Here is a 15,312-nt window from a genome sequence, read left to right as displayed (position 1 = left end):
CTGTTCAGCGCAGCATTATCCAAGCACTATTACAAAATGACGTGATCTTGGTAAATATCCCAAATGCAAACATCAAAAGCCAGCTTGTTAGAAACAGACTATATGATAGATACTGCATCTGTGAAAAATGTGTTATTTGTGCTTACGGAAAAACAGGCGACTGCGCCAAAATGGGGGTAATATATGAGACTGAGTGCTTGATATGCTTACATTGGGGAGACTGATAGGAATGGTTGGAGTGAGGATTAATGAACACATGGCAGGAAAACGACGAAAAAGTTTGATAACACCACTAGGAAGGCACAGACATTAGGCCCACAACGGAAAAGTTTACGATGTGAAATGCGTTGTACTGGCTCACCAATCAGAAATATCGGCAAGGAAGCCGTTGGAGGCGTTTTGGATTCTTAAAAGAAACCCTTCAATGAATAATAGGAATGAATGCTTGTCGATAACGAATGAGTTCTTGCCACTTGTACAGCTTTGTGATCTATAACTGCCTGATATTCTGTGTGTAGATCAAATCATCTATATCGTCGCTGGTGATCTACACGCAGTAATAATCATTCGCTGGTACACTGAGTGACAAGTGCGCTCAACCAGCCGCGCCACATCCGGTGGAGCAAAACGTAAGACCATTTTCAATGTAGATGGGTTTCTGTTTTCACTACCCTGAACGATTATCGAAACACTGACCCAGGCTAGTGTTGCACTTGACGGAATAAACGTAGCATTGCTCCAGTCATTGTCTATTTAGGCCTCTGAAGACGCGAAAATGCCGAAACGTCAGGCGAGTAAAGGTTCCATCTAAAAACCTCGCAGGCACACTACAACAAAACAACTGAACACTTACCGAATTAAGTAACGCAAGAACCCAACAATTCAAAAATGAAAAAGGGGAAAAATTTATGCATGAGGAAACGATTGCCAAAGATTAGTCACTTTGCAACAGCAACCCTGGTGATGTTTCACCATTTCGTTACATATATAAGTGTCCTAAATCTTAAAAACTTTTGTTACAAAAAAGCTCTGCTTTATGTAATGAGGTTAGTATGCTATAGGAGTAGTAAAGAATACCGGTCTTAATTACATCGCACTTCTCGAAGGATTTCTAGTTCAAAAAAAAAACGTAAAATTTGCAAACGTTTAAGCCTTCACGCATCCTTTTCTTTTCGTTTCGCTTTCTTTTGATACTTTCTTCTTCTGATTATTATTAGAAGGAAAGAGGTAACTGGAATACCAAAGAGTTGACCTAAAGAAGGGCTAATCGTCAACAAGGATAACTGTTTTTCGCTGCCTTACGCTATGCTGTCTCTAGGATAGGTCTGAAATTCGTGCTTCGGAGAAGTTTTGAGAACACTTCGACTACATCTCTAGTGTAATACAATTATAGAAGATTATTATTAGAAAGAAAGAGAAAATAATAAGAATGATGAAATAATAATGAGAAGAATATTTTGCGAAGGAAAGCTTTTGTACGGAAGAGCCAGGGAGGACGTGAGCGTCATATAGGCTGTCGAAACGGGAAAGAACCAGGATGACGACCTGCACTAACAACACGTACACTTGCATCGGAAGTACCTGTATAACCTATGCTCCCGTTGTTCATCGATTTGCTCGAGCGGGCACCACCAATACTTCCATTTGTCCCGATCGCGCTCAAGTGTTCCCCAGTGGCATCTCTTCTCGCGAGGGACCCGAAGAGAAGAAGCATTTTCCTTTGAAGGACTTCTTAAAGAGGTTTGACTATCGGAAGAAGAAGCATTTTCCTTTGAATCGGGTCGGCGGTCTTCCTGCGGTGCGTTTGATGTCGCGTCGTATCCAGTCGCTTACGGCTCTGGTCCAACCATTGTCGTTGAGAAGCACCACGTGTCCAGCACACTTAATTTTGCTTTCTTTGACATATGCGACAGCATTTTTGATCTTAGGAGTGAGCTTCGAATCCCTTCTTTCATTTGCCTAAGGCGGGTTACGCCTAGCATTACAATTCAAGTCCGCATTCAATGACGCTGATCGCATTTTCCTCCTGATTGCAAAACGCCCACGTTTCTGAAGCGTAGGTCAAAGCAGGAAGAACTATGGTGTTGAATAGGTGAGCACGGAGCCGGGTGTTCTTAGTCCTTCTCACTACATCTTAGATGCTCTTGAATGCTCCCAAAACTGTTCGTTTCCTTCTGCCCAGCTCAGAGGTCAGGTCGTCTATCATGTTGATTTACTGACCTAAATATAAATAGCCGGAGCATTCGGATATATTCGTTTTGCTGAATGGGGTATCAGAAACCCATTCGTTCCTCAGAGACATCGCTTTGTCTAGGTTCAGCTGGAGATAGATCTTTTCAAACGTTCCGACAACTTCGGCCAGCGTCCGTTCCGCGTGATTGATGTTTGATATTATAAGAAAAAAAAGAAAGAAAGAAAAAAAGATAACCAAAAACGAAGAACCAAAAACGAAAATGGTGCAAATACCAAATACCGTCAATTTTCACTTACGTGTTAACCCATTCTAATCCTCCCGACGCGTCTCGAGAATGGCACTGAATATTTTGGGTGAAATTGTGTCATCCTGACGAACCCTCTCTTCAAGTCGATTATCGTGAAGTTGCTATACAACTCACGAAATATCTCTATTTATGATTGGGGACGCCTTAGTTGTACAACGCCTCCATGACATCTTCGGTCTCAACTGTATCAAAGGCTTTCTTCGAATCGATTAAGGTGAGACACAGCGGCATCGTACTCTCGCGATACTACTATGATTTTTGAAATTGTGTGTATGCGGTCAATCGTGCTGAACCCTTTTCAGATGGCTTGCTCGCATGGCTGTCTTTCATCTAATGTTTTTTCCATCCTGTTTAGGATTACTCTTGTGAAGACCTTGTAGATGACAGAGAGTAAGCAGATTGGGCGATAGTTCTGATATTATGTGGCTCTCCCTTTTTATACAACAACACGGTCCTGCTGGTTTTCCATTGCTTAGGAACCTTGCATTCCGACAGATAACGAGTGAAGAGCCTCGTCAGTGAGTCGATGAGGACTGGCGGTAGGTACTTCAGATGTTCAAGCTTAATTCTGTAGGGACCCGGTGAAGTGCGATTCATCACCGACATGATGGCATGTCGGACTTCGACCTTTGGAATGACATTTCCATCTTCACTCAGATGCTGAGGAAGCAAGGGGACATGGCTGTCAAAGAAATCTGAATAGAAGTTGTGAATGACCTTTTCCATCCTCCTTCTTGATGCTCTAGTTGTTCCATTTGGGGTCCGAAGAGCAGTCATTATTGTTTTACGAGTGGCGAAGTCCCGACAGGCGTAGCGAATGCTCTGTCCCGCCTCTGCAGATTCCGCCAACATTTCTGCTCTTCTCTCTTTGAGATCTTGTTTTATCGCCTCTCTGCAAAGCCTTGAGAGCTCGGACGTAGGTTCTTAGTTGCCTGCAGCTTGTGCAGCTCCACGATGACGTATCAGCTTTAGAGTTTCTGCAGTCACGCGTCTCTTAATGGTTTTGAAACTATTCGCTTCCCTCGTACAGTCATGAAGGTGTTCTGCAAGCCGTTCATATTCTTAGTCGATATTGTCCATGACGGTATCCTCCCAAAAGTTGACTAAAGGGCTTTGTGAACTTCGCGGCTTTTTCAACTCCGTGTGAAAGAAAATCTTCCTGCAGAAGGGGATGTATCATGTATAGAACTTTGGTGCAACAGCGACATCACTCAAGCAAAGCCTTTTACTGGCGATGATGTGGTCAATTTCACTAAAATACCCTCCATCGGGAGACTCTCATGTCCAGCGTATAGAGGAGGGCGGGCTTCTGGAATTGTGACTTCTCATGAATAGTTTTAGTCGTCATGATGAGTTCTCCTCTCTCCCTGTTCATTACATTGAAGTCCGTTGATTCCGATGTGAAGTTCTTCAGACGTTCTTCTGGTGCCAATATTTGGCGTTGAAATTACCAATTATGACCTTGTGAAAGATATGATCTTCTCTGTAGAACTTCTCCAGGTCCATATAGGAAGCTTCGACTTCTTCCTCGTAGGTTGATGTTGGAGCATAAGCGACAAAGACTATCAAAATCTAGCGTTGGACCACATTTTCTCATCCGTAAAGGTCTGATTCGGATTGTAAGTTATTCGAAAGAGCCCATATTTATTGCCATATTCGTGTTGACGAGGACAAAAAACTCCACAAACTCCTTTACTGTTGCATGTTTCTAAGAACAGTTCTTCTCCAGTGTCATACACGGCGGTCAGTGGGTGCATTTATCACGTCTCGGTCAGTTCGATGACGTCGTACTTAAACTTCCTGGTTTGTATCATCAGATCTTCAATGGCCGCTTCAGTAGCAAGCGTACGTGTGTTATAAGTTAAGATCGTCATCCTAGTCCTTTTCCGTTTCGGTAGCCTACACGACTCCAAACGACCTCCTTTGCACCTCCCAGTCATTGATTGCAAGCTTTAGGCCGGATGTGCGGGATACAGTAGAACTATGAGCCGATCTTGGCACAGCAGAAACAGGGAGTCCGTCCCTCGAATCCAATAGAGCCTCAGGACAGGTGCAAGGTCGCTTTTGGTACACTATTAACCCTCTATCTACCACCTGAGGACGCGCCACGTAGTCTTACGACTAATGCTGTGATCCCTCTAATGAGGGAGATCCGGGGCATCGGAAGTGGCCACTGAAATCTAATGATGGATATCAGGATCATTAAGTTCGACATCAGCTGAACGACCGAGACGAGAACACACTACCCACTAAATGCCGTATATGAAACTGAGAAAGAACTGTTGTTGGGAAAGTGCGACACTAGAGCAGTTGGTGGAGTTGGTGTCCCCTTCAGCACAAGTGTGGCAGTGAACATCGACTCATTTGAACAACTAACGGTGGAAATCGGACATTTACCAATGAGAAGATGTGGGTCCAGCAACAAGCTGCGAAAAAGAGGAGGTCGAAGCACTCTATATAGACCTGGAAAGATCCTATAGAGAAGAGCATACCTTCTGCATGGTCATTGCTGGCGAATTCAACGCAAAATTTGGCCCAGAAGAACGCTTGAAGAACTTCACATCGGAATCAACGGACTTCAACGGAACAACAAAGGGAGAGGTTCCCCAAGTTCATTATGACGACTGAAGTCACTCATGGGAACTCGGACTGCCAGAAGTCCTCCTCTCTACGCTGGACGTGGAAGCCACACGGTGAAAGGTACCTTAATGAAATTGACCACATCATCGTCAGTAGCAAGTTTTACCTGACACATGTCGTTGTTGTGTTTATACAGGATCGAAAGCTGCGAAGTTCACAAAGCGAAATCCCAGAATCATGCTCGACTGAGACCTCTCCAAATGGCTAGTTGGCTTCTGGGAAGATACGCTTAGAACGTATAAAATCGACTATGAATGTGCTTTGTTTTTAGAACATTTTTACGGCTGTGAGAAAAGGGGAGAGCTTTAAAATCTCTTTCTGGAAGGTCTAACATGACCTCTCTCCGGAATCCAGCTGGAACCAGTACACCATCGAGAAAGTGGTTGGAGAAGGTCATTCATAGCCTGCTACTCAGACCACTACAGCCACGCCCACTTACCTCCTCACTATCTGAGGGAAGATGAGCATGTTGTTCCAGAGGTCTTCTTAACCTTCTGAACCTCTTTTTAACTACGACACGTCATCATGTCGGAGAAGAATCATACTTCACCCTCCCCCGATGGAATCAAGCCTGAACGTGGCGGAACTTATTGCCGGTCCTTATCAACAAACAGGCTATTCACTCGTTACCTGCCGAAATGCGAGGTTATTAAGCAGTGGAAAACCAGCACGTTCATGCTGTGCCATTCGGAAAGGGTTCAGCGCGATTGACCACGTACACACGGTTTCAAAACTCATAGACGTATCGCGAGAGTACAAGATGCCGTTATGTCTCACTTTTATCGACTGAAGAAAGTCTTCGATTTTTAAGACTGAAGACTTTTTAACACTGAGACTACTTCCACCTACGCCTCAGACATCTAGGCGTTTTGCAAGCAGGAAAAAAAATGCGATCAGCGTCATAGAATACTCAACTGAAATGGTGAAAGTGGTGATGCTAAGAGTATCACCCTTCACGTAAGTGAACAAAGAGATTGGAAATTCGGCCTTACGTCATCTATAAACCATCAAACCATCAAACTGAACTCTTTACAGAGTCCTACAAAGAAAGATATGATGCTCTTCCAATTTCTTGCAAGAAGACAAGACAGTGGGCAATCCTCGTGCGTGATCGGAACAGATGGAAGTACTACTGATTTCCGCTCGAGCAAATTTACCAATAGCGGGAGCACAATTGATACAATTTGCGAAGACGCATCTGAACTTTTCAAAAAAAAAAAAAGTTGAAAATGTTTGTTTTCCAGCCGTACCGTGTGGGTAAATCTATCGACATTACCAAATAAGAAAGGATATGAAAGGAAGACACTCGGTCTTAAAACGGATAATGAATAAAGTGTCTGGCGTTAATCAATCCGCTTGGGATGTGCCCCCACGTTCACCTCAATTCAGGATCGTTTGGGGTTTACAAACGTATAACTGGCCTGCACAATGATTTGCAGGGACTAACCGATGCGTCAAGTCAGTGCTTCTATCCTCCCAGACGAGTGTGGTACAAATTTATCGACCTAGGAGGGATGAGAGCTTGGTGAGCTTCGAGGCGGATTCGAACACTCTATCTTATGAGGGACTAATTAGTGAATGAAATGTATTTTTCCCACCACTTTTATTTCTCGTCAGTACCATTGTTAACAAGATATTTTGTGTTAACGTCGCCAGCTCTGAACTAGAGCTATTCAATTGTCACCTGGAATGCGGTTTCAAAAAGCTTGCTCTAATATACTATGAATGTGTAAAACTACTTGTTTGAAAGTGGTTACGAAAAGAACGTTTGCGAAAAGTTGTTGATCGTCTAAATCCCACGACTACACAATCGCTTCCTATAATATAATTATACTACACACAAGCTTCCTATAATATAATTATAGGAAGCGAGTGTGTAGTCAAAATGCTCTCGAAACTTTTCCTAAGCACGAAAACCAGCCCATTTCTTCCCTACTTAACCACATAAGGTTGGAGTTGGGGCGGCCTGCGGCAGTTAGCACTGGGCAAATGACCCATCTGTACATCTGTAGAATAGCTTTGATTTACTGATTTTTTAAGCAAAGAGGAAACATCCTATGTAAGAAGTCGTAAACACTTCATTCTAATTCGAAGCGAAGCAGAATCTTTCACCTGAGAAATTGCAGTCCGTGAACAGTGGACCATTTGGAGTGGACTGCGTCCTTCCCACATCCCAATGGTGGATTCACTGTTCCATCAAAAGAGCCCAAGAATTCAAGGCTGCTTTTGATAGAAGCAAAAGAACTCCGTAGAGCAGACAGTGGGGTTTGACTAAGACGGGTAGCGATCGCACCTCAAGAAGAAATATTACGAAATAAACTGGTTGAAAAGTTGCTGTCACATTCAAGTACCGTCCGGCACATTGCTCGCTTTGCTGGCATCTTCATTCACCACCCATACTTTACGCTTTTCCGCCAGATCTGCAGCAGCGAAGATCATGCTTGCATGTTGTTTACCGAAACAAATCAAGGATTAACTCTTGCCTCGCATTCATACATCCGAACAACATCTTCCATGAAATAGTGACTATTACTTTTCACTAGAATGAATCACCATGCAGCTTATCTTTTTCATGAAAACTGTATTAACAACTTGACTGCGACTATCCAAATGCACAGCACTACAAGAAACAAGTTGCTACTGAAGTCAGAGGATCAAGTTCAAATTAAATCTTAAATAACAGTATGAGCTTCGCAGAACATATATAACATAACATCAGATAATTCTTCTTGTGCAAAATCTACTACAGACGTTTTTACCTGAACAAGTACTAGTTTTTTTTTTAATGTTGAAGACGCTAGGTTGCAGAGGTGCTTCACCAATGTTACCTTCCTACGTCGGTTCTCGACTAGGCTGACCAAACATTGGATCCTCTCAGAATTCGCTATCCGCAGGTAAACTGGGGAGTACTCGCAAACCAAGTACAGAGTGCTCGACCTACTTGGTGTGAAGCGTGAAGGGTACAAAGGTGGTCATCTTAAAGTGGAGTAGTTGCGCAGCGTCAACATTGGTGAAGGGGAGGACCCACAGATTAATTTAAATATGAAAGCACCGATAAAAACAAGCAGTGATTAGTAAGTAGTAACGGTAGGCAGTAAGCAGTGTTTCCCGTTAATACGCCCGCTGAAAATCGCTCCACTCGCGAATTAAGAAAGAAACCGAAGCTGCCCAGAAACAAGCCAAATTCCAACAGGCAATAAATGGATAATCCGTAGGCAGAGTGGTGCATGACACAATGTTGGACTCTTTATCACTGGTTCTTTCAATTCCCAAGTCATCTCAAGAGATGAGGAACCTGTACACGCGATGCTCCTATCCAGAATGTAGCTCAGTTGCAAGCCCAGCTCCAGAGAAGAGGCTCATTTTGATTGCTGCCTCGCAGTCCATAAAGTTCTTTGAATACAATGAACCGTCAACAGCACGATCCACACCGCTAATCATGCGAACATGCTGAATTAGTTGCGCGTTTTGTCGTTGATGCTTCTTCAGCAACTGTTTAATCACTGAAGCCAAATCTTCTTCAGAGGCAGGGGCCGCACATCGACAAAACCCCTTATGTTTTTCGGCACAAATTCTCGTTATGTTATGAGTACTACTGAATCCTTCCAAGATGCTCGATTTCTGATTGAGAAGTACCGCAAGGTGGTCGTAAAATCCCTTTCTCACCTTGGAAAAAAGTAACAGAGTAATCTCTTATGGGCAACAATGGCTGCTGCTAGAATGAAGCAGGTTTTCAGCAGAAATACAGCAGGGTTGTTTAGTTGATAAATTGCACGAAACATCCCTTCAGAGGTGTTTCTACTACAAAAAGAGCGAGCACTGTTTTTAAAAACGGCCTCGGTCCCTTGAAACCGAGCGAACAAGGAGACAGCAGAAACGGCGCAGTCTCCACCAGTTGACCGACGTCACGGACTTCGGCATCCACTCCGACCAAGCGTGCAGTGGATGTACAAATCCAACCTGTAATGCTACCTCCGCCACCAAAAAGGAAGCATAATGAAGGAAAACAAAATTCGCCTCCAAGAAAATATGAAGCAAGTAAAAAATCCTGCAGATTTCAAGAGGCGAAAGAGAAATGATTGGAAAGAAAGCTTACGTTGCGTATAGCGCGACTATGTTTGAAGTGAACTCTTCAAAACTAGCTGCGAGTGAGCTGTTCAAAAAGCCATTGATTTCCAGTTCGATGTAACTTTGAACCTGAACGGAAAAGAACCTATAAAAGTGAAGCTCTGACAATTGGTTCTTAAGTTTTGTTTGTTTTGTTGAATTCTCACATGGATCTTGTACTTTTTCCGCTTCTTCTCGAAGAGCTCCACAAATTGTTCGCCATTTCTGTCCCCCTTCACATTAACGACGACGACCTCAACAAAAAACCGACGATGGTATAACAGAAGTAGTACTGCAGCAGAGAGAGTCTGTCATCACCTGTCGATAGTCCAAACGCCTCAATAGGTTAAGAAACACAAACGACTCATCAGCATAAGATGGCGTAGGTCGCACAAATGTCGGATATATTTTCTAGAAAGCTTTCGAACCACGCAGATGTGCGCACGTATGTACTCATTATATACCTTCTTACTGAATTCTGCTTCTCTGACCATAACTCCGATGGTGGGAATACTGTAGAATCCAACAGCGTACGCAGTGGAAGATACCCTTGACAAGTACTCAGATTGAGTTTCTCGATTCAGAGAAGGCGCATAGATAACCACAGCAATCGATCGATTGATCACTTGCTCACATACCACCTTGTCGGTCAGCTGGAAGCGATTCGCGCTCCTGAAACTGGGAACTAAGAGCCTCATTGGTCCTCTCGGCTCGAAATAGTTAAAAATTACGAAAGCGTTTGACTTACGGTTTATTTCTGAGATTTCCGCCATCAATATACTCTGCTACTACTGTGTAGTTTCCAATATAAGTAGATGTGGTCTCAAAAATTTCCAAATAAGCGGTCTAGAAGAGAGGAATTTTGATGTGACAAAATGATGCGTTCTAGGAGAGCACCTACCAACAACTAACGGCTATCAATTCAAAGGTTAATTAAGCACCAGCTGTCGACGTGTTCTTTAGTTTCTTTTTTTCTCACGGTGTGCAAATACTGACCTATCATTTTGACCTACTGTATTATGTGCATTATCAGAAGATTAGTGAGAATTTAATGACATCGAGCTTCATCGATTGTTATCTGATGTTAACTTGACCTTGAGAGCTAGAAGATGACATACAAGCGCATATGAATCTTTCTTACGTTTTTTTTTCAATATCGATCAATTTGCCCAACTCATCCCAACTAAATCGTTTGTAGATCCAAATTTGATCGCTATCACAGAATGTCTCATCATCTTTCTTGTGAAATTTCATTAGAAGTCAATCTTAATGTTTGCTCATTCTCTCGTTTTTCTAAACTTTCGCCTGCTCACTCATTTTCTTCTGAGATATGGAAATCCTCGCTTAAACACTTGATCTTTAATTACCTCGATCTTGTAAAAGTAGGGGAGAACCATGCAACGATCTTCACGTATAAAAGCACAGAAAAAAAGAATCTGAGACTTCTAGCTGCATCGCAGAACAAAAATGTTACATTTTCAAGATTACCACTGTGTATGTATGAAAGGGCAATTGAGAAGAAATGGGCAGCGGTGTAAATGTAAATGCATTTGCTAGATTAAGTCATGTTTGAGGAAATCTAGGACTCAAGAACTTTCGAAGACCTTCAAGGACCCACTAAATCTTACATTACAGACTCTGGCAGAAGCACAGAGCGAAGGCAAAACTGAATATTAATTCCGTTATTTCCATCCTCATACGGCAATGTAGTTTGCAGTCTTTTACTCAGTTCTTGTGGAAAGCAATCCATCCCGTATTCATCTTATGATCATAAAATCACCATAAATGCTTGTTATAGTCAGTAACTATAACAAGCAACTCAGAAACTTTTTTTCATGGATGGCCAAAGGGGAACGGCAGAAATCAGAAATTAGCTGACTTAATTCGACTGCAGATGCATGGAACAATAAGTCCGGAACGAAGATGGAGAAGATATCTTGAATTCTATCCGTTCGTCATTAGGACACTATATTTGCAGTTATTGATCAGCGGTGACTCTAGAAAGCTACACTATTAGGCGAGAAAATCATGTCGCAAATAAAATTGTCGTTTTTGTTCTCCTCAAAGCACATACAAGGCAGCATTATGATTTGAGTTGCTGTGAAGTTTTGAGCACTGAGCAGAAGATATTTTTGCAATTCGTTGAGGTTTGCTCGACTCTTGTCATCGTCTGTGCTCCTATATCCAAAAACACCCTCGGCTTGCAATTAAAGGAAACAAACGAAATTGATCAAGCTTTGTGAAAGAACTAGATGGCACATAAAACGACTCTTATCAAACTTCCAGAAAACAATCGTCGAAATAAATAGAGGCTGCTGGTTCACTTACCTTCACGGAATGAACGTGATCTTCAAAGCTATGTTCACCAAAAATGAGCACGGCTATTTTCAAAATTGAGTTAGAAGTGGTAGAGTGATCGAGTAAGAGTGCTGCTGTCAATAAGGTTCGAATGATCATAAATTTTGAAGGGAAGGAGGAAGCTCCGACTATGGAAGCAGATGATGATTGTTGGGAGTGAGCAGATGCAAAGGGACTACACGGAGAGAAGAAACCTAGAGCAGCTCGCCGCTAAACGAAATGACTAGTCTGCCTAGGTAATGGGGCTGAGACGAGCTAGCACTCATGCCAAGTGGACTGCTTCTCAGCTGACGATATTCAGGGTTAGCACACTCTATCGTTGATTTGCCACATTGTTGCAAGGAACGTTGCTTCTACAAATGCAGCATCACCGATTAGTATGGAATTTAAAGGATCTGTTTGCGTTAGCGCGAAATGAGAAGCAGTATTTCTGCTTTCTATTAAACTGAACGACAAATCCAACAGGAAAAGAGAATTATGTGGATAAGCTGCATGAACAGATAAAATTAGCACTTCTTCTGTCTCTCCTTACACGTAAACTAAATCTTTTGTTCCACGGAATAATGAGGAAACAACCAATGGTCAAGGCGAAAAATCAGGAAAACTCCTTTAGAAATATTTCACAAAATCTTATTCTTGAATGTCCCATTTGCCCTGTAATTCTCCTTGACATTTGTTCCCATCCAAATGAGCGTGGATCTTTAGACCTACCAAAAGTGTTTATACACGTAGCAGTTGATACATACATTTCTACTTTAAGGCAAAGGGCACGACGGAAACGAACATAGAAAAACAAAACCTGGGGATTGAAAACGTCTTGCTGAAGTTAAACATCCTATCATCTGGGCGCCACGACGACATGCGAAGATTTGTTTTGATAACTCGGAAGAGAACAGGAACATCGGTAAGTGACAAGGTCGGTATAAGAAGTGCAGAGTTATTGTTCATTGTTCCTTTTCATTAACAGTGACAACTTTTTCCAAACACTTCCGGTTCCGTCCACAATTCGCCGAAATGGCGAAACTCTTGCCAAAACTGTGCAGATGAATCAGTAGTTTTTGGATAGGTGTTTCAAAGTTCAATAAAGGCCAATGAGAAGGGGGAACACTGTTATGTGGTGTTCTTGCGACTCCTTAAGGGCAGTGAATTTTCGGAAGTTCGCAAGCTTAAGAACGACGGAATTTCTGATCATGTAAGGTGTAGTATATGCACTAGTATGAGTGTGTCCAATCTATCGAATGTGATGTTCTGGAATTCACCAATGAAGACATGTTTGAGTTTATTTAGCTAAAGCTCTTTTTCGAATGAGCGGAATATGAAGAAAATTTCTGTCCGCATAGTACTCTATTCGTATTTTGTTTAACTTATCTATACCGACTAACGCCGGACTTCAGACTTTTTGTGGTTCTCGCTTCATTCGCCTTCACTAATCAATGAAAATAAAAGTATTGGCCCTTTCTGTAAATTTCTGCTACAGAACTAATTCTTCTTTTCCTAACAGTTCCGTTCATTTTTTAACAAATTCAACCATTGATTAAAAATTCTTCAATGAAAAATTCAAAGTCAACCTTATGTATGTATATATTCCTTCGGTACCGCTATAGCTTGGAAACAATTTTTGAAGTTATATATTTTCTCGTCATTTTTTTCCAACAGTAGGATGATGTGCGAAAGTGAAGCGACGTGAACATCATCATCGCTGAAAACCCTGTCTCACTAATCTTTGTATTGCACTTTCCACCGCAGGCGCACAATGTCACGTTGTGGAATTCCTGCCACCGTGTCCTTGTGCCTTCTGGCGCTGGTGCATGACTTCAGCATCGTGAAACATCCCTCACTGCATTTTGACATCAACACGCTCATTTGACGTCGTGGGACCCATACTACGTCGGCCTCACTGTTTCGAGGCAAAAGCATTTTCTGGATCTCACCTTAAACACAACAAAAAAAAAGAAGTAGAAACGAAAGTTTGTTATAGCTTTAGATTAAAAAATTTCCTTTCACTACAACATGAAAAAACAGCTCGGGAAACTTTGCAATTCCTTACAAAACAAGGAATTCAAAGACACGAGGACCGATATAGCGAATATAATTCACATAGAAAAAACCACCAATAATAGAAAACAAGTCGTCATAAAAAAATACTCGCTAGAGAAGAATCATCAATCACAATTCTTTAGTTTTTCAGTTTCGCAAGAAAAAAAACATACTACACCTTCAAGAAACTTCAGAAGAAATATTTTGAAAGAGAATGCGACAAGTGTGTGATTTGTTAATGCACTAAACAGAAACTTTCAATCCATCTGTGTAATCAAAGAACTAGTCGCTTCTACTGCTTTTAACTAATTCTACAATCAAAGGGCTAACCACTTTTACTTATTTGCAAAATTTGAGGTTAACCTGCTCATGAAGCTCCCTCGATCATATAATTAAAATAACCTGTGCTATCACCTTTCCATATTACTTCGTACAACTTTAGACATGAGCTCAGTAGTTGAATGTTCCCCTGCCAGCCGAGTGGTCTGGTCCGATCCCTGTCAATGTAACATTTTTCACCTTTCTGGAGTATCTTCGTAACACACAGACAAACACATACACAAAACGACTAAGCACATTATTATCATTTAAAATTACTCAAAATGAGTGTTGTAAAGTATTTATATGTGTAGAGTACCAAGTGCCACTGAGTGACATCATTCTTTTCTCCCTATCCAGTTTAAGTCCCACAACCCTCGGTCGTCTTGGTATCTTGATTTCTAAAAACTTTGAACAACAACAACAACACAACTTTGCCCTGATTTACAATATATACTTTGAAATTATTTAGGCAAATCCGTGCAGGAAGTCTCCACCAGAGACAAAACTATGTTAGCGCAGAGCTGGGGATTACGTAAATTTGTATGACACCGGGATTAACGAGAGTGAGTACAACAATTTGAAACGTCCGACAAAATTTCTTTCATATTTTGCCGCTTGGAACAACGGGTACCATTTCTGCGCGATAACACATTTTTTTCATGCATGGATCCTTTTCCGCCTTTCTTCTTTGGTGTGGAGAGATTGTAATAGCAAGACTTGTCAGCATTTAATGAAAGTTGCACACTGTACCTCTTTGATCTCTTCTTAGAAAATACCTGTATGAGACTACAATTTGAGTCACATTTTCCACATTAATAGGACCAGACAAACTGTGTGGGTTTGTTAAGATTTGAAGTTAATACAACTTGGAATGAGGTTGGCTTTTGTTATTGGCGACAGTCGCTGAAGCTCTGCACAATGTGTCCTCGACTTTATAACTTTGACCTTAGCTGCTATTCGACTAATATGAATCAAGCGCAATTGTGTCGTTACAACTAGTTTACATCGCTTTTGAACTGCTGGAGAAACACTAACGTTAACAGATCAGGACTTGCGAAAAGAAATACTCGATACTTTTGAAACCTTTTGAAAAGCAGCCATTTTCATGACTGTTCCCATCCTTGAGAAGTTTACTTTGAACTGGTCCTTTTTGGATTTACATCTTGCCTCTTCTCGTGGGGAAAACAGCGGGAACAGCATCGTTGTTGCGCCGTAAATTGGCGACAAAAAACCGACTGATTTCTTACCCTGCTCACTGAGCGTGTTTTCTTTTCGTTCCTTCCATTTCTGTTTGCACAACTTCTCCCAAGTGACTTTTTTCATACAGTGTCAATGAAGAAAGCAAACA

The 15,312-nt window shown here is 41.8% G+C and overlaps 2 protein-coding genes across 4 annotated transcripts; both read right to left on the bottom strand.

Annotated features, from left to right (window-relative positions):
• Nucleotides 1-2,858: 2,858 nt before the first annotated feature.
• Nucleotides 2,859-3,353, bottom strand: RB195_018943 (uncharacterized protein; the record flags this gene model as incomplete). Its single annotated transcript, XM_064186586.1, has 1 exon — nt 2,859-3,353. One exon carries the CDS (start codon nt 3,351-3,353, stop codon nt 2,859-2,861), a length of 495 nt encoding a protein of 164 aa, XP_064042467.1.
• Nucleotides 2,859-13,523, bottom strand: RB195_018942 (uncharacterized protein; the record flags this gene model as incomplete). 3 transcript variants are annotated; one of them, XM_064186584.1, is made up of 10 exons in its annotated part: nt 2,859-3,393; nt 7,254-7,434; nt 7,493-7,561; nt 8,552-8,736; nt 9,238-9,338; nt 9,416-9,502; nt 9,567-9,659; nt 9,713-9,920; nt 9,997-10,094; nt 11,577-11,705. In XM_064186584.1, the coding sequence occupies 10 exons, from the start codon at nt 11,703-11,705 to the stop codon at nt 2,859-2,861; spliced, it is 1,686 nt and encodes a 561-aa protein (XP_064042466.1). The 3 variants fall into 3 exon arrangements, with proteins under 3 accessions (XP_064042466.1, XP_013293773.2, XP_064042465.1); XM_064186585.1 differs by lacking the exons at nt 2,859-3,393; nt 7,254-7,434; nt 7,493-7,561; nt 8,552-8,736; nt 11,577-11,705 and adding exons at nt 12,406-12,426; nt 13,359-13,523 and having other exon boundaries at nt 9,234-9,338; XM_013438319.2 differs by lacking the exons at nt 2,859-3,393; nt 8,552-8,736; nt 9,238-9,338; ... (3 more) ...; nt 9,997-10,094; nt 11,577-11,705 and having other exon boundaries at nt 7,250-7,434; nt 7,493-7,580.
• Nucleotides 13,524-15,312: the final 1,789 nt, after the last annotated feature.

The sequence above is a fragment of the Necator americanus genome, chromosome II (genome assembly GCF_031761385.1).
Source record: "Necator americanus strain Aroian chromosome II, whole genome shotgun sequence".
NCBI classification, from domain to species: Eukaryota; Metazoa; Nematoda; class Chromadorea; order Rhabditida; family Ancylostomatidae; genus Necator; species Necator americanus.
Note: the sequence above shows the minus strand (reverse complement) of the source record. Positions and strands in the feature narration are given on the sequence as shown.